This window comes from Toxoplasma gondii, chromosome VIIb, assembly GCF_000006565.2.
Source record: "Toxoplasma gondii ME49 chromosome VIIb, whole genome shotgun sequence".
NCBI lineage: Eukaryota > Apicomplexa > Conoidasida > Eucoccidiorida > Sarcocystidae > Toxoplasma > Toxoplasma gondii.
In genome coordinates, this window is record NC_031475.1 from 2,987,031 (window position 1) to 3,008,776 (window position 21,746).

A 21,746-nucleotide genomic window follows, 5' to 3' on the forward strand; every position below is an offset into this window, starting at 1 on the left:
GTATGTATATATATATATATATATATATATATATATAAATGCGTACATATGCGCATATGTATGCATGCACATGTATGAAGAGAGAGTTAATAAAAGGGTGGCGCCGAGGAAGAGAGGAAGAAGCGGAGAAGACTGGCAGGAAAGAAGCTGGGGAAAGACTCGAGAAAAGGGGAGGCCTTGTGAGTGGCGAGAGGAAGGAGCAACGTCGAAAAAGTATCGTCTCCCGCGCCTCGGATTCGAGCTGTCTCGACACCTCGCCGCAGGTACAGACACACGAGTTCACACCTGTGTGTGCATTTCTCTACTTTTTGAGACAGAAAACAAGACAAACGGATACAGACTTGCACGCAAATCTATGCAGTCTACAAATATATATATATATATATATTCATATTGTAATAAATATGCATAAATAAATACGGATTTCTGTACACGCGTGAGTGTGTGTCTGCAAGTATAGCCGCAGCTCTCTTGCTCGCTACAAACGCGTTCTTTTTCCGTTCGACATCGTCATGTGGACTCATGGGCTTCTGGATTTTTGGAATGGCAGTTTCTGCCCTTTGGCTCGTTTCTGCCGCCTCATGCGAAGGCAACGCGGCGGACCACAGACGGCGACTTTTGCCAGTTCTTCGTCGTTCCGCTTCAAGAGCAACAAATCGAGAGACTCCCCGAGTTCAAGTGCGTCAAAAAGCAAAGGCACAAAGCTTCAATCGCATTCTACAGATTCGATCCCCGACCTCAACCAGTCTCCCCGCCACCTGCATATGTCACTTACACCAACGCATGTGTACATACATATGCATATGCATGCAGAGTCAGTGACGTCCGTATACATACACATATATATATATATATGCTATATGCATATGAATGTTTTCCTGCGCCTCGACCTACTTGGAGGATCACTTCCAAGCTGCGTCGTGTGTATTGACCTCTCTGCGGAGGACGGAAGGCCTCCGAGAGAGCGACAGACGCAAAGATGCACATGCGAGAAAAAAAGGGATGTCCAGCAGATCCAACTTTTGTGGTAGAGAGACCCCCAGGATCGATTCTTCACATGCACATGCGTTTGCATGTAGAAATAAATATATAAATATAAATATATATATTTATTTATATGTATATATATATGTATGTGTATTGAATACAAACTACAGACAGGCCGATATCTCTGTACGTACCCCTGCAAATAAAGGGAAACAAAGTTGCACATATGGATCGACACCAGGAAATCTAAACGCATGCGCATATCAATACGTACACATATCTGTATATTTATATAGAGATTTATCCTTCTTGAATTCGGCGTTTTTTCAGAACTCGAAGAGCTCGTCGAGAGCAGCGAGGAAGCCTTGAGGTGTCGCTTGCATACTTTCTGGGGCTCGCATCTCTGTCGTCGCCGCCTGTCGTCTGTCACAGAAAGGAAAGTGAGGACGAAATGCATTTTTTTTCTTGCGGTTCGCCAACAACAAAAGACGATTCTTTTTCTCTCATTTCTTCCCTCTTTTGTGAAAAACTCTACATCTCCTTCCACCCGGATGTTCGCTTCCCCTCGCCTTGCATCCTCTTGTTTTGTGTCTCTACAGTTTCTCATTCGTTTTGTTCTCGCTTCTTCATTCCCTCGTTCTTGTCTTCTCGTGTGCTTCTTCGTGGTTCCCCCGCCTCCTCTCGTTTTTTCTCTTGTCTCTTCTCGTACGTCTTCGTTTCTTCCTTTCTCTTCTACAGCTCCAAATTCTCTTCTGTTCTCTCTTCTCTCTTCTCTCCCCAGTCCCTCCTCTGTTCTCGTTTTTTACTTCTTCTCCTTCCTTCCCTGTTTCCGCTCTTTTTCCCCTGAGGTCAGCCTTGTTCACCTATGTGTCGCTCTCTCCCTCTTTCTCCATTCTTCTTTTTCCTTCTTCCTCTTCTCTGTTCCTCTGTGTCTTTCTCCTTCCTTTCGATTGCTTCTTTCTTCCTTGCCCGCTCCGCGGTTCTGAGCTTACACGCCGTAAGCAGCCCCTGCGCTCTCCAAGTCCTCCTGGGTCGGTGGGATCGCGGCGCGTGGAAGGTGGGCGCGAGCGAGAGGGGAGAACTGTGCGCGGTCTCGCACTCCGAGCAGTTCCTCGGTCCGGCTGTCTCCTTCTGCAGGCGAGCAGAAGCCTGGCGCGACGGCTTCGTCGAGGTCGGCGATGTCCTCGTAGGCGCGGAGCGCGGCGATTTTTCCTTCCACTGCGTCGGCCTCGGAGACCCGCAGCTGGGAGGTCAAACGGATCGTGTAGTAGAAGATGAGGAAGAGAAAAAGGGCGAGGAGCGCCGAGGCTGAGATGGCGATCCAGTCCTCGAAAAGCAGAAAGACCAGTGGGAGGTTCGAGAGGTAGAAGGAAAGCAGACCGAGGAAGAAGAACGCAAACACGTACGAATGCTCCGACTTCAAGCTGTCGACAGCTGTATGTACACTTCGGATCCCGTCGGGACCTCGAAGCGCCAATCCTGGACCCCACATGCAGCAGAGCGTTGTGGTGACGACGACGCACATCTGGAGGCCGAGCGCCAGAGCGGCGAGGAGAAGGTAAAGAGACTCGAGGAAAAACGACGCGTCTTTCGGCAGAGACGCTGTAATCAACGAAAACGAAAAACCTGCTAACAGTGCGCCTGAAGAGAGACGAAAGAGACACATAACAGAAAACATCTGACGTGTGTGTGTGTGTTTTAGAACGGACTGTCTGGAGGCGTAGGACTCTCTCCCTCTTGAGCTCGTTCTTACCACGACTGCCCTCCTTTCCAGCCGCCTTCTTTCTTTGCTTTCCTCGGCCTACCGCCGTCTTCCCTCCCTGGTCCTTCTCCTCCTTCTCTCTCGCCTCTCCCTTGACGCACCAACCTCTCTGTGTCTTCGCTTTTTCTTCCCTCTCTCCTTCACCCCTGGCGCGCCTACGCGAGTGAAACAAAGAAAGAAGAGAACGAAAACAGGAAAGAAGAAAGAGGAGCAGGAGAAGAGGAAAAAGAGGAGAGGCAGAAGAGAAAGAAGGGGGAGTAGAGGAGGAAAGTAGAGAGCAGAACGAACGAGAGAGGCAAGGAATGAAAGCGGACGCACCTTGCTGAGACAAAGTCCAATAGTTGTTCGTATACCAGTCGAGTTCCAGCTTCCGGATTTCCACTTGCCGCTTAGCCACGGCAGTGACAACCTGATTCTTGTAGAGTTGCAGCATTGCGGTGGATAAAAGGGAGGAAAACAAAAAAAGAATCGCAGGGCGACTCTGCGACAAGAGAATCCTCTGGAAGAGCAGGAGATAGAGAGAGGAGACGGGGATGGCACAGCAGAGACTGGGCAAGGCAAGGAAGCAAGTGAAAAGCAAAAACAGAAGAGGGAAGCGACGCGCAGAAGGACTGAGGAAGGATGTAGATCGCTGTGAGAAGACTTGGAACAGAAAGTATCACTAGCGGATGTGATAGAGGAGACAGAGATCGAAAGAGGATGATCTGCGAGCTGAAAGAGATGGAGAAAAGCAGGAGGCGAGAGGCAACGAGAAGAGACAAACTCGAGGAAAACAGACGAACGGTCATGAACTCCAGTGAAACTGGCTCTTCGAAGAAGAGGGGGAAGCGCAAGACGGCCGCAAAGAAAAGTTTTTCATGGAGATTCTCCTCCTGCTTCGCCTCTCAATCTTCTTCTTCTCCTTTTCCTATTTTTCGTTCTGTCTTGTTCGTCTTCGTTCTCTTCTGGGGTGCCTGCCTGCCTGTGGCAAACGTAAAGTCGAGAGCTTGGAGAGGGAAGGCGAGGTCAGTGGGTGGAGAAAGCGGCGAGTAGCGACTGAGAAAAAAGATGTTTTATGATTAAGAGGAGAATCGAAAAAGGGATGCAAGATAAGTCACAGAGAGAGGGAAAACGAGCCGCTGCTGTGTCTTGAGAGTCTGAAAGCTCTCATCCGCGAGACGGGTGGAGAAAACGAGGAATGAACGAGAGAAAGCGAGTTCCGAAAACTGACCAGCAGGCGTTTGGTCCCAGCCAGGCGCACCTACACCTCAAGAAGAAAAAAAAGACAGCACAAAAAGGAGCAAGAGAAGAAAATTGAGAGGATCTGCTTCACTTGAGGTCTCTCGCTGTCTCCACTCTGCGCAAAAGGGCGCTCCCTTTTCGCGAGCGTGTCTTGTCGAAATTTCTGGGGTGTACATACACTCCAGAAGGTGAGGAGCAGTCGTTTTTTTTGCAGCAAGAAGACACAAAACAGATACTTTTCAAGAGGTGCAAACGGCCTCTTGCTCTCCGAGACTCGCCGCAGAATGCGCCGCTCTCGAACGGCGCGAACAAGACAAGAAGCCGTTGAATTGGGCCTCCCTGCACTCAACAGTCCGATGCGAAGCGCGAGTCGAGGCGGGGTGTGCGTACAGCTCGCGAGTCGCGGCGCCTGGAGGAGAACAAGCTCGCTGCTTCTCGCAGTTCTATCGAATATAAATGAAGAAAAGGAGGCGTTTGTGGCGCTCTCTGTTGACCAGCGCGAGGCGGTGCAAAAGCCGCGTCCTTTGTCTCTGTTGCCTTCCGGAACCAGGAGGTAGCAAACGCGCGGAGGCATGACGCGAAGAACGGTGATCCTGTCGCAACGAAGAACGGAAAAATATTGCCTTTTCGACTTTCACTCCTCTTTCGGATCCCGTAGAGGTCCGAGTCTGCTTCCGAGGTCGCTTCCTTCGAATCCGAGAAAAAACTCAACGGAGTTGCGTCCTCTATGAAACGGGGCGCGGCCCCCATCTATATACACCGACAAGAGCATACGCAGTGGAACAAATACGCGGATCTACGCCTTTATATATACGCTGATTCAATCTGCAAACCAATATCCCTGCATGAATCCAAGACAGAGACACATCCATTCATTTACATATATAAATATATATATATAAATATATATATATATAAATATATATATATATATACAGAAAGAGAGAGAGGCATTGGAGTGACAGATCTCCCAAAAGTATAGGGACATGCATGCGAGAGGTATTCGCATGTGCATCTGTATATGGCTGTCGACGAGGTGCGACTTTGTCTACGTTTGTGTGTTTACATGCGCTGCAGTGCGTCCGTCATGCAGCAGGGTGGCGGTAAAATGCGAGTGGAGACTCACAAGAATGTACGAAGAGGTTGGGGCAGTCTGAAGAAGATTGACAAGAGCAGGTGTGTGAGACGAGTCTTGACTGTGGAGAAAGAATGGGTCGTGGACCTCTGTTCACAGAGAGTCGATGCAATGTGGACGTGAGACTGCGAAAGGCTTCGAGAAAGTTTATCCGGGGAGAGTCGACGCCGAGTTCAACTCCTGCTGGTCCACACCCCCCTGAAAAGGCCTTTTTGCCTGCGCAGGACTCGAGTCAACTGCGACGAAACCTGAACGTTTGACCAGACAGGAAGGTGAGTGGAGGCGAAAGACAAGAGATTTCGCAGAAAAGCCTGGCCGGGAGAAAGCTGCGGGGAAAATCTTTTTCACCAATGAGTGCCTTCTCCAGTGCATGCCCGCAGCCAGCCGTCAGCCCAGCCAGGCTCTTCTTTTTTCTCAGCAAGCACTGGCGAGATTCGCTTCTTTGCGTTTCCTTGGTCTCTGCTCTGCGGCGCGTTCTTGCAAGTTTTGTGTCTCTCTCCCTCCGTTCATGTCTGTTCCGAGGCCCCAACTCGCGGGGAGATGTGAGGCGAGACTGGCGTTCCGCATATCGAGCTGCAGAGGCAGATCCTGCCTCGCGGAGGACGTGTGTGTAGACAAAAAGATATCCCAGAGCATTTCCTAGAAAGGAAAATAGACTGCTCTCGGATCTGGAAGGCAGAGACAACTTCTCTTTTCCATATGTCTGCCGCTCCTCACACCGTGCTACATAAACGACACAGCGCCGCGCATGAGCAAAGAGATGGCGATACGAGAAAGCAAAAAGTCGTCACGATAAGTACGAAGCGAGGCATCTCGCGGTTCGACTTTCCCTAGGCATCTGTAAAAAGGCGTACTGAAAGACGTACAGCGGCAAAGCGACTCGCGGCAGGTCGTCTGTGTAGCCGAAAGAAAACTTGGCTTTGTTTGCCAGGAAAGAACATGCAGTCCACTCTGATCCGCTCCGACGGTTCAACGTGACTTCTGTCAACTCTTCTTCTTGTCTCCTGACGCCGCGCTTTTCGCCTTTGTCACAGAGCTCTCAAACGGCGAAGCGCGGGGGAGCCTGTTTGGCAGCAGCGAGGAACAGAGAGAAGGCTCTGCCTGACCGCGTTTTCGACTTCTTCTTCTCCACTTTCTCCAGAGAACAGGTTCCTTCTTTCTATCCGTTCCTTTCTCGGGCCGACAGGACACAAACGCGCACCCCGTCAAACAAATATTTAAATGAACTCAGATCTAAATATGTGAATGTACATCCACCTGCACATCTGTATATTTTTATGCAGAACATGCTTTGTACCTGTATGTGTGTACATGTAAATGTTCGCATGCAGATGTGTGTTACATTTGTTTGTGTCTGGTTAGACCAAAGTGTATATCTGTGAATGTACAAGTCTTGTAGGAAGGCTTTGACAGAACTTGAAGGGAAGCGTGAGCCGACTGGCGCGCGAAAGACTGGCACAAAAAGCAGCGAGCTGGACGGAGCGCACCCCGAGGCGAGATTGTCGTTTTTCAAGCTGTGTCGAGCGGAAGAAGGGAACTGCGTTGAGCGAGTGTTCGATTCTTTTTTTTCTTGTCTTTCCAGCACACAGCAAAGGCCCTCAGAAGCTGGTATGTTGCTGCAACGCGAAAAGACAATCCAACGTTCCTCTCTCAGCCTCCTTTTTCCCGTCGTTCGCTGGGCATCCGCCTTGCCCGCCGTCTTCCGGGGGAGCTGCCGAGACGGCCTTTCGGGGCTGCATCGCGCGAGAGCTTCGTGTGTTTCGTCGGTTGTGTTTGTTTTTTATTGAGAGATTCGCTTTTCTTTCGAAACAAGAATCGCCAGCGACGCCGCTCGACCTTTTCGCCGTCGCCGTTGCATGCCTCGTTCCCGCTGTGTGTGTCGTGTGGATGGGCGCAGAGATGCCCCTGCGGTCGGCAGGACGGGGGGGACCTGAGATTTTTCACGGCGTTTTCCGGTGAACAGTCGAGGAACCTTTCGAATTTCTCGGAACTTTCTTCAGACGGGATTTCTGCAGGTGATGTGCAGCAAAGGAAACCATATTCTGTCGCCAGTCTCAGCTCACCGAGAGCGAAGCTGACAACGGGGAGATTCAGCTAGTGATACGCTGGACGCTCTGTCGCTCCAGAAAGGTCGCCTTCTCTCTCCTGTCTCTCGCGTCAACATTTCTTTTTTCTTGATCCCCGTCTGACCTACATGCTTCCTCGTCTTCCTGTTCACTTGTTGCCGCAGCTCTCCAACGGCGTGTGTCTGCCTTCCACTTTCGACGAAGACCTCTCCTTCTTTGCCAGCCATCGATCTTCACCAGAAGCTGTGACTCGTGAAAGGTCGCTTTTCTCTGCTTCTTCTCGCTCTGGTGTGTCGTCCACCGGTTCGAGCTGAGTTCTCCCTCCCCCTGCGTACTGCCGACCTTCCTTTTGCCTCTCGCCTGTGGATCTTCTTGGCCTCCCGTCGTCTGTCTCCTCGCGCGCCTCTTGTCTGGAGTTTCGCAAGATGCTCAGCTTTCTGTCGACTTCCTCCTCCGAGGGTGGGGTATGGGAGTTTCTCTCCGGTGTCTGCGGACGTCTCTGTGCGCTTCAGCAGGAAGTTTACCACTGCGTCCAAGTGCAGATCCTCGCTCTCGCCGAGGAGATGAGAGAGAAACAAAGCCTTCTCTTTGCTCTCCTGGGATCCCTCTTCATGGTGGTACGCTTTGAAAAACCTGACGTATCACGCCTCAAGGGCAGCGTAGATCTGCCCAACCGTCATCTGTCGACAAGCTGCAAAACGATCATGATCCTCAACAGAGTCGTCTTCTCAATCCGAGTCTGTACACAAAACAAGAATCGAACGTCTCCACAACCAAGCCTCCAAGCGTCCATCTGTGACGTCTGGCCTCTCCGCAGCGACAGACACTCTCCACTTCGTCTTCTGTTTTCTTCCACCTTCTTGTGCATCCCTTCAGTCTCCTGTCCTCTCTCTCCACATATCCACATACATACATACATACATAACATACATACATACATACATACATAGACATATATACATGCATATATTTATAGGTGTTTATGTGGTGAATCAGACATGTATACTAATATATAAATATAAATATATATATATATATATTTGCTATATTCTTGCGATAGAAATAGGCAAGCCGACGAGTAAAGCACGCTCTTCAGTGCGGGGTGCAAGGGAGCTCTGTCGACAAATTTATTTTCGATGTTTTCTCGACGCGACACTGGCAGCGTCCTCGAGGCCTCCGTTTTTTGGTGTGCATGCACCCGAAGAGTCGACCGTGACTTTTCCATGCGTGTCTTTTTGCGGTCCTCTGGAAGGTTTTTGCCATGCGTCCTCCCCTGCGAGTACCGCAACTTTTTTCGCTGAATCGAGCGCGTCTTGACAGGTCGCTGTTGAACGTGATCGTCTCCTTGTTTAGCTTTCTTCTCGTCTCTTTCTGTTGCCTTCTCGTGCAGGTTGTCCTGGCGAAAGTCGTTCTCGTCTGGTTTCGCGTCTCTCGAACGGAAGAGAAGGGTACGTTGGAAAACTCCCGTCAGTCTCTCCAGGTGTATGTACACCCCAGCGTCACTCGCGAACGTGTGTTGTTTGACCGCCACTAAAAGGCATTTTTTCAATCTCTCCGCCTCTTTCTTCAGGCTTCTCCCCTTGCCTTCGCGTGTCTCTTCCCCTCTTCTCGCAACGCCCGCGTCGCAGACTCTCTCTCGCTCTGCAGTCCTCTGTGCACATCAGCAGGAGCCGAGACAGAGCCCCCACTCCCGGATACTAAAACGCTTCCCTTGTCTCCACTTGTTTTCTCTTTCTCAATGCGAACTCAGCGCGCTTCCGATGCTTCCACTGTCTGTTTCTCTCGCCACCGTGTCTCTCTCTGCTCCTTGTGTCTGCCCTGGAGAGTCGGGTGGTATTTTCGTAAAGCACTGGACAGGGTACGAATAGAGACAACGGGTGACCAGACTCGACCCTGGGGATTCGCACGAGAACTCCCTGCGGCGGCGTTGATCCGCGCGCCGCAGATGCTCCTGAGGATTCTCCACGCCGTGTGCAGCGCAGAACTGAAACATCACGGGAGCTGCAACTTGTTGGAGAGTGTACACCGGTGACGGCGGCATTCCGAGGCTCTCCGCTTTTCCTAGACGCTTTTTCTCGCTGCGCCCTGTGTACCTCAGCTCCTCTTCGTCGCCACGGAGCGAGCTTGAAGGAGAAACAGAACAAGAGTCAGCCTGATAGCGCTCGCGGCGAAAAACGCGCTGTCGCCTCCAAACCTGCTTCTGCGTCTTCTTCGCGGAGTCTGCCGTTTCCTGTGGTCGTGAAGAAGGAGGCGGAGCGAGAGACGACTGGACGACACCCCCGTCTCGCGGATCGGCGTCAGGCCGACGTCTCTGAGCAGAGAGGCAGAGGTCGCGCGGAGCAAGACGGCTCGCCACAAACTCGAGGGCGGTCGAGGACCGCCAAGGAGGCGAAGGGGAAAGGTCGAGAAGCCTCTCGAGTGCGAAGCCTGAAGGGGGGGGTCGCGACGGCTGTCCGCAGCAGCGACAGCAAGGCTCCACGCATCGCGAAATCCCGTCGAGCTTCCGCGGACAGCGAACTCGAAGAAAAAGTCACCACCACCCGGTAAGTGCCATGAGCCTGAACACAGACATGCAGCGATTCGCACATGCATTCATATCAGTGCGTCAAGAGAAAGAGGTGAAGAGACCTACATTTCCAAACGCGTATGTTCATTTGATGTCAACAGACCACGGGAGAGCAAGAAATCGACATATACACACATATTTATATTCACATATATATATGTATATGTATATATATGTACATATATATGTATATTTATATATATATATATGTATGTATGTATTTGGTGCGTGGAGAAAGAGATCTGCGCGGTGGAGAGAGGACAAGGGAAGGAAAGAGTTTCAACGGGAGACTGCCAGGTGCTTCCGTTGTTCTTGTGTGTCTGTGTTTGTCTTTGAGTTCCGTCTGTGTCGAGAAGGCGTTTTCTTTCGTGGTTCTCTGTTCAGTTCGCCTCTCTTTTTCACAATGTCTCTGGATTTTTTTTTCAGATCCGGCCGCGTCAGCAAGCGAACTCCACTGTACCCTGGAATCATCACCTGGGTCGGCAACCGTCCTGTCATCGACTTGACGCAAGACTAGTTGCGAGAAATGGCCGAAGAGGAGACACGAGGAAGAAACTTCGCGAAGTCGCGTCCATCGACAGCCGCGGGAGCGGCTGTGTTGAAGCGGCGGTTCACCTTTTCTTTGCGTAGGGGGGGGACTGGCGCCCAGAGTCGTTGCCGACTGCGGGGCGCGGAGAGGAAAAGATTTTGCTGAAACACACAGAAAACGTGGAAGAGAGCGAGCAAAACACAGCGAGGGCGCGAGAAGCAGTCGTCGAAAGAGAGGCAGAGACACCGGCAAGAGAAGAGTGAGACAGGGTGTTTCGAGTTTTTTGGGGGAAACTGTCGAGAGAACGCGGAAGCAGGGACTGAAAGAGAAATGAAGAGACAGGCAAAGCGGTCTCTTCGTCGTCGCCAGGCACGTTTTTCCAGGTCCACTTTCGCGTTGTTTCCGGAGGAGTTCTTTTCTCCACAAAACCGTCGGAAACGCTTCTCGACTCGCGAGCGCAGTTGCATGTCGCACTCAAAGAGAGCCGCGCTGCTCAGGAGCTCCCCGAAAATCCAGCTGTCGCGCCTCACTCCCCCCATTCTTCTGTGCCTCAAAATTCATTATCCAAATATACCCAGTTATATATATATATATATATATATATATATATATATTGATATAAATGCGTATGTGTATATATATATATATATATATTGATATATGCCTGTAGATGTACACATGCGCATATCTTTGTATTTACAAGCGAAAATATACATTTTTGCATATTCATGCACAAACATATATATATATATATATATGGAAAAGGATTTCTTGTCTCATTTGTACGAACGTATATGAAGTGTCTCGACAGTTGTGAGGGGAATGCTGCAGGGCGTTTTGGTTTGGGGATTTTCGAATGTGGACTTTGCAGAGTTTTTTGAAAAGCGGTGATTCAAGGTTTAGGATTTGCCTCGATTTTCCTAAACGGTAAACAGCGTCCTCAGGAGAAGTTCTCGCGCTTGTGCAGAGACAGCTGAGGCGTCGACTGGGAGGGAGAGAGAGAAGAAAGAGAAACAGCGAATCGGGCATCCTTTTCAGATGAGAAAGAAAGGGATTTTAAGCAAGAGATTTGTGTCGCTTTGATGCATGGAGGGTGCCTGTTTGCGGGAGAAATTGTCTTCTTTATGAATCTTTGTCAAAAACGTTTCTCGCTCGTTCCCGAACGCGGGAGGGATGACGGTAGTTCTCAAGGTCTCTTAAGGACTATCACTCTCGCCATTCGCTTCCCGTCAGAAAATGCCTTCTCAGAAATAGAAAAGGAACGAAATTCCACGGGCGCGACTCTTGAAGCTCTCACAACACGATGTAGCTTCAAAGCTCCAGCAACGCATTCGTACGCTTATACCTGTGGAAACATTTATGATACTCACGTCTACACACTCGCCTCTATGGAGCTACAGGTTTGACTACCTATGCATGCTTATGTGGGCACTATTCGTCTGTGTATGCATATAAATATATATACACATGCATGAATATAAATGTTTAGTTACCTGTGAATGCTTCTGTTCACATTGCTGCTGGTGTGTTGTAGATGTGCGTAGATGTAGAGACTTCGCTGAAGAATGAGAGACGCAGAGTTTGTCAGACTTCATTCTCGAAAATCAGCTAGTTCTAGGTCTTCCAGAGCGTTTTCCACTTCTTGTAGATGCGTCTGGCACTCCGGATAAGCGCAGAGCAGTGGCTTTTCTTGCGAGTCTCGTCGCCTCTCTGCTTCTAGAGGATGTAAAAAAGCATTCTTTCAATAGGCACAACGCACCCGGTCGCTTCTCTGTCCTTTTGCTTCCAGGATACTGCCAGCCTCTTGTGTGACACAATGCGTCTCTGTCAAAGCTTCCTTCGTAGTGCATGCGTTTTCTGCAGAATGTTGTTACTCTGTCACTTGGTTTATGCCCATGAAAGAGTTACAGAATTTTGTGGCATGAATCTCGAGACACTCTCGAAGCTCCAAGAAGAATCTCACTTAATACGGGACTTTCAAAGCCCACGCACACCTTTCTCTTTTGTTACACACACAACATATATATATATATATATATATATGAGTGCATATGTACGGATCTATCTGTAAATATATATATATATATATATTTATGTATACATATATACATGCATGTATACATCTATCTATAAATATTCATGCATATATATATAGATATAGATATGTATTGGCACATATGTATATATATATATATATATATATATATGCATATGTATTTGTTTCTACGTATTGAAATGTGTGCACAGGTTTGTGGATTCTCAGGTGTTTGCTCCTCGCGTTTTTGTTGTTTGTTTGTAGAGAAGCGTGGTTTGCGCCGTTTTCAATCGAAAACGTTTCCGGTTCCGAAGGTTCCTTCGCTTTTTACGGTTTCTCCGATTCTCCACCTTTTGTCTTCCCGTGATGCGATGTCCCCTTGTTGGGTTGCACAGAGGTCACAGAAAGCCGACTCCTTTTCCACTCTGTCAGCCTCTTTTTGAGTACGCCAGGTTTCTCGCGCCGTGCGCATTTGCAGAAATTTGCGTTTTCCTCTGAACTCAACCGGGAAACCTGGCCGATATCTTTTCTCGTTTTTCTCTGCGTCGTCTCCTCTCTCAAGTGCTTCTCGCTGGTCCGCGGAGACGTTTCCTGCTGCTTCGCTGTTACAAACGCGGACATCTGCTCTGCCCCTTGAGCACCGCAAGACCTTTCAGTTTCGGTGAGCAACAAAAAAGGCTTGAACCTCAGCAGGAAAGAGTTGTTCTCTCACTTGCCGCTGTGTACTTGTACCTCAACAGAGACTCGGCGACTACAGCCTCCCTCAGCCGCTTTCTGCGGCCGCCCCCTAAGCACGCTGTGTGTTGTTTCCGCGTCTTGGAACTTGTGAGGAGAAATGAGAATAGGACAAGAAGTAAAGTTCGGGCAGGCGACTTGACAACCGGTACGCGGCGACTCTCCGCAACAGCGGAGTCGTCTTCATCAAGCGTCCGGCGTCACTCTGCGTCCCTGTTGGACGGGAAGCATCCGCCGAGAAGCTCGGATTCTTCGTTCACACTGCAGAAGAGTCGATTATTCTCCGTCGACACGAGAGCAATAGAAAGTCTCGCTTCGGCTGGAAAACGAGAACAAGCCGCTTCGTTGTTCGCGAGAACGCGTGAGTGTACTGGGAGCGCTTGCTGTTTTTCGTGGCGGAACGAACGAGTCACATTTCGTCAAAAGGTCAAGCCAGGGAAGTTCCCTGGATTTCCGTTCAGGGAACTCCCCACTACTCTCGCGAGTCTCCGCTTCCACGGTCTGCAGGAGTCGGCACCATCGGAGTCACTCGTCCAGAGTTCGAAGGCCAGGCTCTGCTGGTCCTTTTGCCACAAACATCTGGGTCGAGTTTCTTCGGCGGCATCCTTCGTCGGCTTGTCGGTGACACAATCAAGACGTATTTTCGCATCACACCCTCGACAGGTTGCAGTGGGGCTCCTCGAGCGCAGGCAGTGCAGAGTTAATCCTTGGCCGAGATCAGTCTCCTGAAGGCCTCGAGAGTTCCGAAAACGCGCAAAAACTCGTCCTTCAGAAGCTGCAAGAGTCCGGTGGAGCCCGCGCCGCCGAGTCCCTGCTGTCTGGGGTCGCAGAAGAGAACCTTCCCCGTCAAGCCAGGTGAAGCCTGCACCGCAGAAGAGACTCAAGAGCGCCCCGAGAAGACGGCGTACAACATTTGCCATGGGTTTACGCCGCGCCGCCTCACACGCCCTCTGGGTCGTCTGGTGCTTCGCGGAATCGCTTTTCCTTCTCGACTGTTTCTTCCCCGTTTCCTGAAAACCAGTGATCAACTCAAAGTGATGAAACTCCTCGACAGTGACTCCACACACACTCCCCTTCTTCCCCGCTGCTCGAGCTCCCCGAACAGACGCCGTTGCTCTCGCCGCGACCGACGAGAGCCTTCACCCAAAAATGTGCCGCCGCCTGGAGAAAGGTTTCGCATGTTCCGCGCCCCCACCAAAGCCTTTCTCTCTTTTTCCTGAAACGCCTCGTAAATCAGCCTCTCCGAAAGGCAACGTCCTCTGAAAACTCCAGGCACCCATCGCCGAGAAACGCGCGCTGTTGTCCGCCGCCACTGCGAGCGCTCCCGCAAATGAAACGCGCGGGGGCAAGACTTGCGCTCGGCAGCCGACCTCGGAGAGACGCATTTTGCAAGGCTCTGCAATCCCCTGGCAAGACCTTGTGGGCCGCGCGACCTCGTGGAGAAGAGACGGCTGCGATTTACGGCAGAGATCTGCTGGAGAAGAGAACGCGGAAAGCGGCGTTCGAGTCACTCCTCTGTGGAGAGTCACATGCGCAACTCTTTCTACGAGACCCGCAAGGCTGCTCACTTGCGCGCCACAGCGGCGAGACGGGTGAGAGGTGAACAGAACGGCGAGAGACTGAGGCGAGAAGTTGCAACGACTAAACTGCGCAGAAAAGCAAACTTCTCCTGGGGAAAGAGATCTTGATGCATGCTTTCAGCAGCCACCAGGCACCCGCGACTCTGAAGAAGCTGACGGTCTGTCCAGGATAAGAGAAAACTCTGTTCTTTGACTCACCAGTGCGCTGGAACTTCCCTGCGTTTTCTGTGTCCGGCTGGTGGCGACCGTTCTTCTAGGCACACAAGAAAACGGCGGCAAGAGAGTCTTTGGAGACTTCTCTTCTGAAAACTCTCGACGGATCGCCACCGGGGCGAAACAAGAAAACGGAGATGCGTCTTCCTACCTCGCCGCGGAGTAGCCGCCAGTCTTCTCCCTCGCCTTCTCTGCTGAGAGCAGACGACGAAACAAAAAAACAGCAGCAAGACGAAGAGACAGAGCTCACTCTTCCAGCCTGCGCCTCCAACTCCCGAAAAACACCCACCTTGTGCGCCTCCTCGGTCTCCTTGTCACTTCCTCTTGGGCCTCGACTTCTCTGTGCAATCTGAAACTTGCCTTTGATCCCCTACGCGAAATCAAAGACGGAGAAAACAAGAATCCGAGATCTCTAAGGTGTCGAGAAAGCAGATACAGTTCTCCGCAGGCTGCCTCCAAAGTTTATGCTTGCTCTCTGTCCTCCGTCCTCGCGTTCCCCTCTTCCCCTCTTGGTTTCGCCTTCGCCTGTGCTTGTCTTTCTCTGGATCTTCTGAACATGCATTTCTCTCGCTCGACGCGGGCAGGACTCGTCCTGGCCCTCCTCTGCCTCTTCTCCCCTAATTCTTTCTCTTCAGATTCTCGCCTCAGCGGAGAAAGAACGACTTTCGCGCGTCCCTCGTTCGCGGACGCCACAGCCGCTCTCGTCCGGACCAGTCCAACCAAGAGCCAAGCTGCACAGACACCTGAGAGGGACGGCAACGACGAAGAAGATGTACCTCTCACAAGACCGAAGAAGCGAACGTTCCGTTCGCTCTCGCTGCCGAACCACCGACGCAAGTAAGTGAAAAAGAGAGAGAGAAAAGAGAAACTGCCAAAGAAGGCGAGGGACGAGGGGGCGACAAGCCGGTGCTCTGGGCTGCACCAGACTAGTCTGACGAGAACAGGACTCCTTGGATCTTGCGCTCTCGCAACGAAAATGCATCGCGCCATCGCATTTAACTGGAGCACGAATCCTCCCCTCGCAGCCAAAAAGTGGAGAGACAGAAGGGAGAGAAAAGAACGCGGAGAGCAGCGGCAGCAGAGCAGGAGACTTCAGTGAGAAGGAGCGAAATGTTCAACACACAGCATCGGTGAAGGAGTGCAGAGAGAGAGAACTTCGAAAGAAAATCCAGTCGCGTCTGCCTCCCCCCAAGGAGAACGAGCAGGAAATCAAACTCGCCCGTGGACTCGAACCTGACGTCGCGATTTATCCGTGAACGCCTCTGCTGCCGAAGGCCGAAGAAGCGGAAGAAAGTTCCTCGAGCAGTTAGGGAGAAGCGGCTACCGGGAGGAGCGCGAGGGAGGTAACAAAAAGGAGAGGAAACGAGAATGGAATCAAGAAGATGCTGAGAAAAAAGAAGAGCCGCCACGGAAGAAGCTGCGGTGACCCATGCGGCCCAGAAAGAAACAGGACGGAACAAAGGTGACAAGAAACGAGGGGGAAAACTCGAGAGGCGGAGCGAAAGATGAATCCGAAGGGCCCTTGGTTTTTCGTTTCCAAGTCTCCATCTTCTCATTTTCCCCGAACGAGGCAGGGGAACGAAGTCCATAGTGTGTGTTCGTGTGCTCTCTGCGTTCTCTTCCCCATCGTTGCTTCTCTCCTTCTCTCCCTGCTCAACGTCTCTTCTCTGTTCTTGCTTCCTTGCCTCTTCGCGTTGTCCGCGAACTGGAGCTCTTCGCTTCGCCTCTCCTCTCGCCAGGTCTCCTCTGGTTCCGCCGCTCGCTTTGTCTCCGCCTTCCCTTGGCGCATGTCCAACAGGTCGACGGACCTGTGCGTCTTCCTTCTTCCGGCGCTGTTGTTCGCTTCCGTCCAACGTTCTCAGAGGGCTGCGCTTCCGCTTGCACTCCCGCTCTTCTCTCTCTCTGGCCGCTGTCTTGTCTCTTATCGTGTCTCTTATCTTGTCTCTTGTCTTGTCTCTTGTCTTGTCTTTCCGGCCTGAGAAGGCGACGCACTCACTCCCGTGCAGGGAACGACTATTCATTGACTTTTTGCGTTGTCTCCTTCAGCAAGAGAGTGAAGCAAGTTCTTCAGTGGGGCGCCTTGGGTCTCGCAGTGCTCGCCTTGGCCGCCTCAGCTGGATTCGCTGCGAGGCCCGAGGCGCCGAAGGCAGCGCTGGAGGTGCAGAGAGTTCGCAAGACCGCTGCGGAGACCAGGCGGAAAGGCGCGCAGCAAAAAGACAAGCAGGTGCAGACAGTCGAGCAGAAAGGCCTCTTTCGAAGCTTCGAGCGGTCGTTCATTGACACAGTCAAAAAGCCTGCGCTGAATGTCCGCCGCACCGTTGACGACACTGTAAGCGAGACCCAGTCCTCAGCAGCAGAGGGAGACTAAGAAGGAGAGGAGATTAAACAAGAGTAAAACACAAGGAGCAGCGACGGTCGAGAGAAGAAGACGAGCAGAAACGAGCGGAGAAGAAAGGAGAAGAACGAAAGGAAAGGAGGAGGAAGACTGAAAGAGAAACACAAGGTGAAAAACACCGCAAGGGAGACACACGCCAAGACCCAACATGCCAGAAACTCAGATGGAAAAGCAGAGAAAATGCAACACCAGTTACTGATCATTCAGGTGTAAAACAGCAGTTGTGCCGGCCTGTTCTGGTTCACAAAGAAAACGCGATTTCAGTCTTTCACTCGGCCTCACTTCCCTTGCCCCCCCGGCGTTTTTTCTCTTCTTCATCCAGAAACAGTTCCTTTCCTTCCAATTCGTCTCTTGCTTGTTCGTCTACATATCTTCTTTGTCTCGTTCTCCCTCGACGTTTTCTTCGCGCGTCTGTTTCTTTCTTCCTCTGGCTCTTTGTCGTCCCCCTCGCTGCGCTATCAGCATGTTCAGAGCAAAAGGCAGATCCTGGAGGCCGCGTGAGAACGTCTTCTTCGTCCTCTCTCCCTTTCCGATCTGAAGGAATGAACAAGGTAGACAGAAGAAAAATTACTCTGAAGAAGCGCGTCGTCGACGAGACGCCCACGCTGTTCTCAGCAAGAACGATGTGCCTGTTCTTGTCTCTTTTCTTTTATCCTCAGGTCTACGTGAGAAATAACGCCGCACACACAGATGGTCTGTGCTCTTCTCCGATGTCCTTCTCAGACCCAATACTTCCCCTTCTCGATTCAGAGAGAAGCATACACAAATTGATTTCGTAACATAGATATATATACACATATATATGTATATATATATATATATTCCTTACACACTATCTTGGCAGATATCTATATCTATAACTATATCTGTCTCCTTATATAAATATATATGTATATAAATATATATATATATATATAAATATATATAAATATATATATATATATATATATAATTAGGAGGTGACGGTGCCGCTGTTCTTCTGCTGTGTCTCAACACCACCTCTTGTAGCTGCATACACAAAGGTGCACAAGTCGCCTTGAGGCTTCCGTTTGCATTTTCATTAAGAACGTTGAAGGCGGCAGAGGACTGATGAGACAATCGAGGACTTGAGATTAAGTCTTTGCGTGGAAGGGGATGTAGCACAGCAGGAGATGCAGCCTGGAGAAAAGGAGAAGAGAAGAAGAAGCGGCAAGGGAAAGCAGAGAAAGAGACACAGCGACTGGAAGTCAGACACGAGGGCAGTTGCTCAGCTTTCGGTGCCCGACGCGCAACGATGAGAAAACTCTTCTCGCTCTCTCAGCGCAACTGCGGCCTGTGCATCTTCGTTTCTTTGCATGCAGCAAGTAGGTAGTGGAGTAGAGAAAATCCAGAAGAAGAGACAGGAGGGAGAGGTGATCCAGACGGACAGAGGAAGCACCTGACTTGTGACGACCTGGCTCTGTTGACAGGCAGAAGTCAAGTAACAGAGGAAGGGAGGAAGCGCGTCTGCAGTGGCGAGGAAGAGTCTCTGAAACGCGGAAGACTTGCGCGCGCCTGCGTCGACTGTCGCTCCATGTTTCCTTCTTTCGCGAGCGCCTCTTCTCGCGGCTCCCAGGTCGTAGGTCAAGGCGTAGCTTCGTCGTTGCGCGACGGCGAGAGAAGAGTGACGCGAGAGGAAGAGAACGGCAGACGCTGTTCGTGTCAACGATGAAGGCGGGGGCTGTCGGAGAGAGCAGGGGAGGCGACAGAGGATTGGGGAAGGAAGATGCAGCTGTCTTCGAGACGTCGACCGAGAGGACATGCTGCTGGAAAAGCGAGAGACAAGAGGCACCGGTAGCACAGCCAGCAAGAGGGGGGGACAGAGGCACCCGCGGTTGTACGCACACCTGAAGGAACGCGTCGGGAGACAGGAGACAGGAACAGAATCTCTGAAGAACTGGAGAGTGTACCGACACTGGCGAGAGTCGCCTTCAGATGCAGGGGACGTCTGAGCCCAAAGACATTAAAGATGGCACTCTAGGGGAGTTTCGCAGGACTCCTTCTACTGTCTCTTTCGAAGTCCTGTGAGCATGTCTTCATCTGTTCTCCCCACCTGCTTCTCTTTCTTCGGCAGCTGTGGAGCGTCCACGTCACGGCGCGTATCTCATGCCTTGTCTCCTTCGACTTTCCTGTCTCTCCTCTTCAGTCCAAGACGATCGTGAGTTTCTCGGCTTCTGTTACAATAGCGAAGGCGCAGGAAACCGTTCTCCAGGTGCATCCTTTCTTTCTTCTACGTTTTTGTTTCGAGTGTGAAGAGGGAAAAACGCCGGCTGGCGCTGCATCGCTGCCACAGAGAGGGCGAGTGAAAACAAGCGACTTTTCATTCGTTCATGTCTTTGTTTCCAGCATGTAAGCCTCCACCTTCGCATTGCTGTGAGCTTCTCGCTTGGTGCGCTTCAGCTCTCTCAAAACGTTTTCGTTTTCAGCGTTCCCCTTTCCTTTCTGGGACAGACACAAAGATGTTCGCCCGCGCTCTGTGTCTTCGCTGCGGGATTTCTTTCTCTTTCCCTGCTGTCAGATGTCCCTTACCTTGTTCCATTTGTTTTCTCTTTCTCTTCGCTCTCGCGGTATCAGAACGTAGGCGAGTGCGAAGAAACAAAGTGGACAGCGGAAGCTGTTCTTCAAAAGACAGTGCTGTTCCAGAAACAGCTTCGTTGAGCTGGAAGAAAAAACGTGTAACAGTGGGTTGACAAGACAGGCTACAGATCTCTGAAGAAGTGGAGACAGCATGTGATGCCCTTATCTTTGGAGATATCCGTGCATCGATATCTACGCACAGAAACAGACACGATGAATCAACTAGACTCCTGTGGAGCCCGGCAGACATTTACATCTCTCTGTCTCTCTATATCCACATACCTGTCTACATCTGAAAGTAGAAGTGTACACTTGCTACATATACATATATATATATATATATATATGTGGACGTTTGTGTGGAGATGTTCACAAGTCTTGAGAAAAAAAGCCTCGTCTTTCAACTGAGGAGTGCGAAGGAAGGGCGTCTGCTGTTCGGCGTTCTCGTTCAGCTGGTGAGTTCCAACGGTCTTGTCAGACTTCTCACTTTATGTTTCTTTGCGTCGTTCTCGAGCGAGTTCCGCTCTGTCCCAGCACCATGCCACCGTACCGTTTTCGTTCTGTTTTCTTCGAATTTTTCACTGTGATGCTCTCGCGCCTCGAACAAGGAATCCGTCTCCCCCCGGCGTTGTGTGCCCTTCTCCTCTCTTCTCGCCTCTTACCGCTCCCACTAGTGCGGCGAGTTTCAGCTGTGGCGGTTGTCGAAACGGTTGTTTTTGATCGATTTTCCATCTGTTTGCCGGTTCGGTCTCCTCCGTTCGACAGCTGTGTTTTGTTTCTCGAGGTTCTCCGTCCGTCCTCCCCCTTTGCGAAGCGTTCTTCAGCTACGGTCAGCGCTTTCTCTCTTTCGCCCCCGTGAGAAATGTATCTTTTTTTCTACGTCTTCCTCTTTTTCGGGGACGTTTCCCCGACCAGCCTCTTGGGTGGTTCTGAGCGTCGCGCTGATTAACCTTGTGTAGTGCAGGAGATGAAACGTTAAATGAAGTCTACATGCCTTCCTTCGTTCCCGGTCTCCCTCTTGTTTCTCTCCAACCCAGTCCGTCTTGTCGTCTCACCTCATTCTGTTCTCTCCCTAATTTCTCGCGAGTCCTCTTCGACTTCTTGTCTCGACTGTCCACCGTTTTTCGCCTGCCTTTCTTCTGTCATTTTTCAGAGAACGGTGAGTTCCCGAAGAAGCCGGGTCAACGCCTGAGGCGTTCTCGGCATTTCCGATTTAAACACGGAACGCCTCTTGCGACCTGCCGCAGCCTTTCAGGAGGCTCCCACCCCTCGACGTCGTCGCTCGCTGGTTTCCTCTGAATGTTTCGAGGGACAGCTGCTACAAGAATTAGGAACAGGCCTCAAGAGAGTGCCGTTCGAAGGGGGCGAAGAGGCGGGAGCGCGAGCAAGGAGGCGAGGGGAGAGAGAGGTTCTCGAGGGAAGACCGGGAGAAGTGACTCGAAGCCTGGGAGGAAAACGCGCGAAGAAAGCCGACATTCAGTCAGGAAGACTGAAAGCGCCGGCTTCTCTCGCAGCGCTGCAACAAAGACCGCGAGAGGCTTCGAAACAGACGCACGCCGAGCAACTCGTTACAGAAACTCTCCATAGAACGGGATATAGAAAAAAAAACTGCAGGAAAAAAGAGAAGAGAAAACGACGAACGAAAGACGAGGCAAGCGACTACGATGAGTTCTCAAGGCTGAAGGCAATCGTTTCTCCGTGGCGGTTTTTCTTTCGCATGCTCTCGGAAAAGAACGCTCAGAGCAAAGCGAAAGGAAGACCGTTTCCACAGCTTTTGTGCATTTCCGCAAGCTCGAAACACACAAGCGCTGGACTCGGACTCTCTCCAGTGGCGTTCTCGCTTCCGACGGACATCCGACAGTGGAAGGAACTGGCGAAAAAGCTCCAGCCGTGCTTGAGGCTGCTGCGGCCTTCATGTCTTTCTGTA

The 21,746-nt window shown here is 51.1% G+C and overlaps 4 protein-coding genes across 4 annotated transcripts; 3 read left to right on the top strand and 1 right to left on the bottom strand.

The window, feature by feature from the left end:
• Positions 1-512: 512 nt before the first annotated feature.
• TGME49_259060 (hypothetical protein) lies at positions 513-1,031 on the top strand (the record flags this gene model as incomplete). Its single annotated transcript, XM_002365079.1, has 1 exon — positions 513-1,031. One exon carries the CDS (start codon positions 513-515, stop codon positions 1,029-1,031), a length of 519 nt encoding a protein of 172 aa, XP_002365120.1.
• Positions 1,032-1,313: 282 nt separating this feature from the next.
• TGME49_259050 (hypothetical protein) lies at positions 1,314-3,182 on the bottom strand (the record flags this gene model as incomplete). The annotated part of the gene is made up of 3 exons (XM_018781201.1): positions 1,314-1,410; positions 1,980-2,628; positions 3,068-3,182. 3 exons carry the CDS (start codon positions 3,180-3,182, stop codon positions 1,314-1,316), a joined length of 861 nt encoding a protein of 286 aa, XP_018637036.1.
• A 4,414-nt stretch (positions 3,183-7,596) lies between these two features.
• Positions 7,597-10,632, top strand: TGME49_259040 (hypothetical protein; the record flags this gene model as incomplete). The annotated part of the gene is made up of 4 exons (XM_002365077.2): positions 7,597-7,788; positions 8,562-8,619; positions 9,270-9,714; positions 10,164-10,632. The coding sequence occupies 4 exons, from the start codon at positions 7,597-7,599 to the stop codon at positions 10,252-10,254; spliced, it is 786 nt and encodes a 261-aa protein (XP_002365118.2). The 3' UTR covers positions 10,255-10,632.
• A 4,753-nt stretch (positions 10,633-15,385) lies between these two features.
• TGME49_259030 (hypothetical protein) lies at positions 15,386-17,725 on the top strand (the record flags this gene model as incomplete). The annotated part of the gene is made up of 3 exons (XM_002365076.1): positions 15,386-15,666; positions 16,876-17,158; positions 17,687-17,725. The coding sequence occupies 3 exons, from the start codon at positions 15,386-15,388 to the stop codon at positions 17,723-17,725; spliced, it is 603 nt and encodes a 200-aa protein (XP_002365117.1).
• Positions 17,726-21,746: the final 4,021 nt, after the last annotated feature.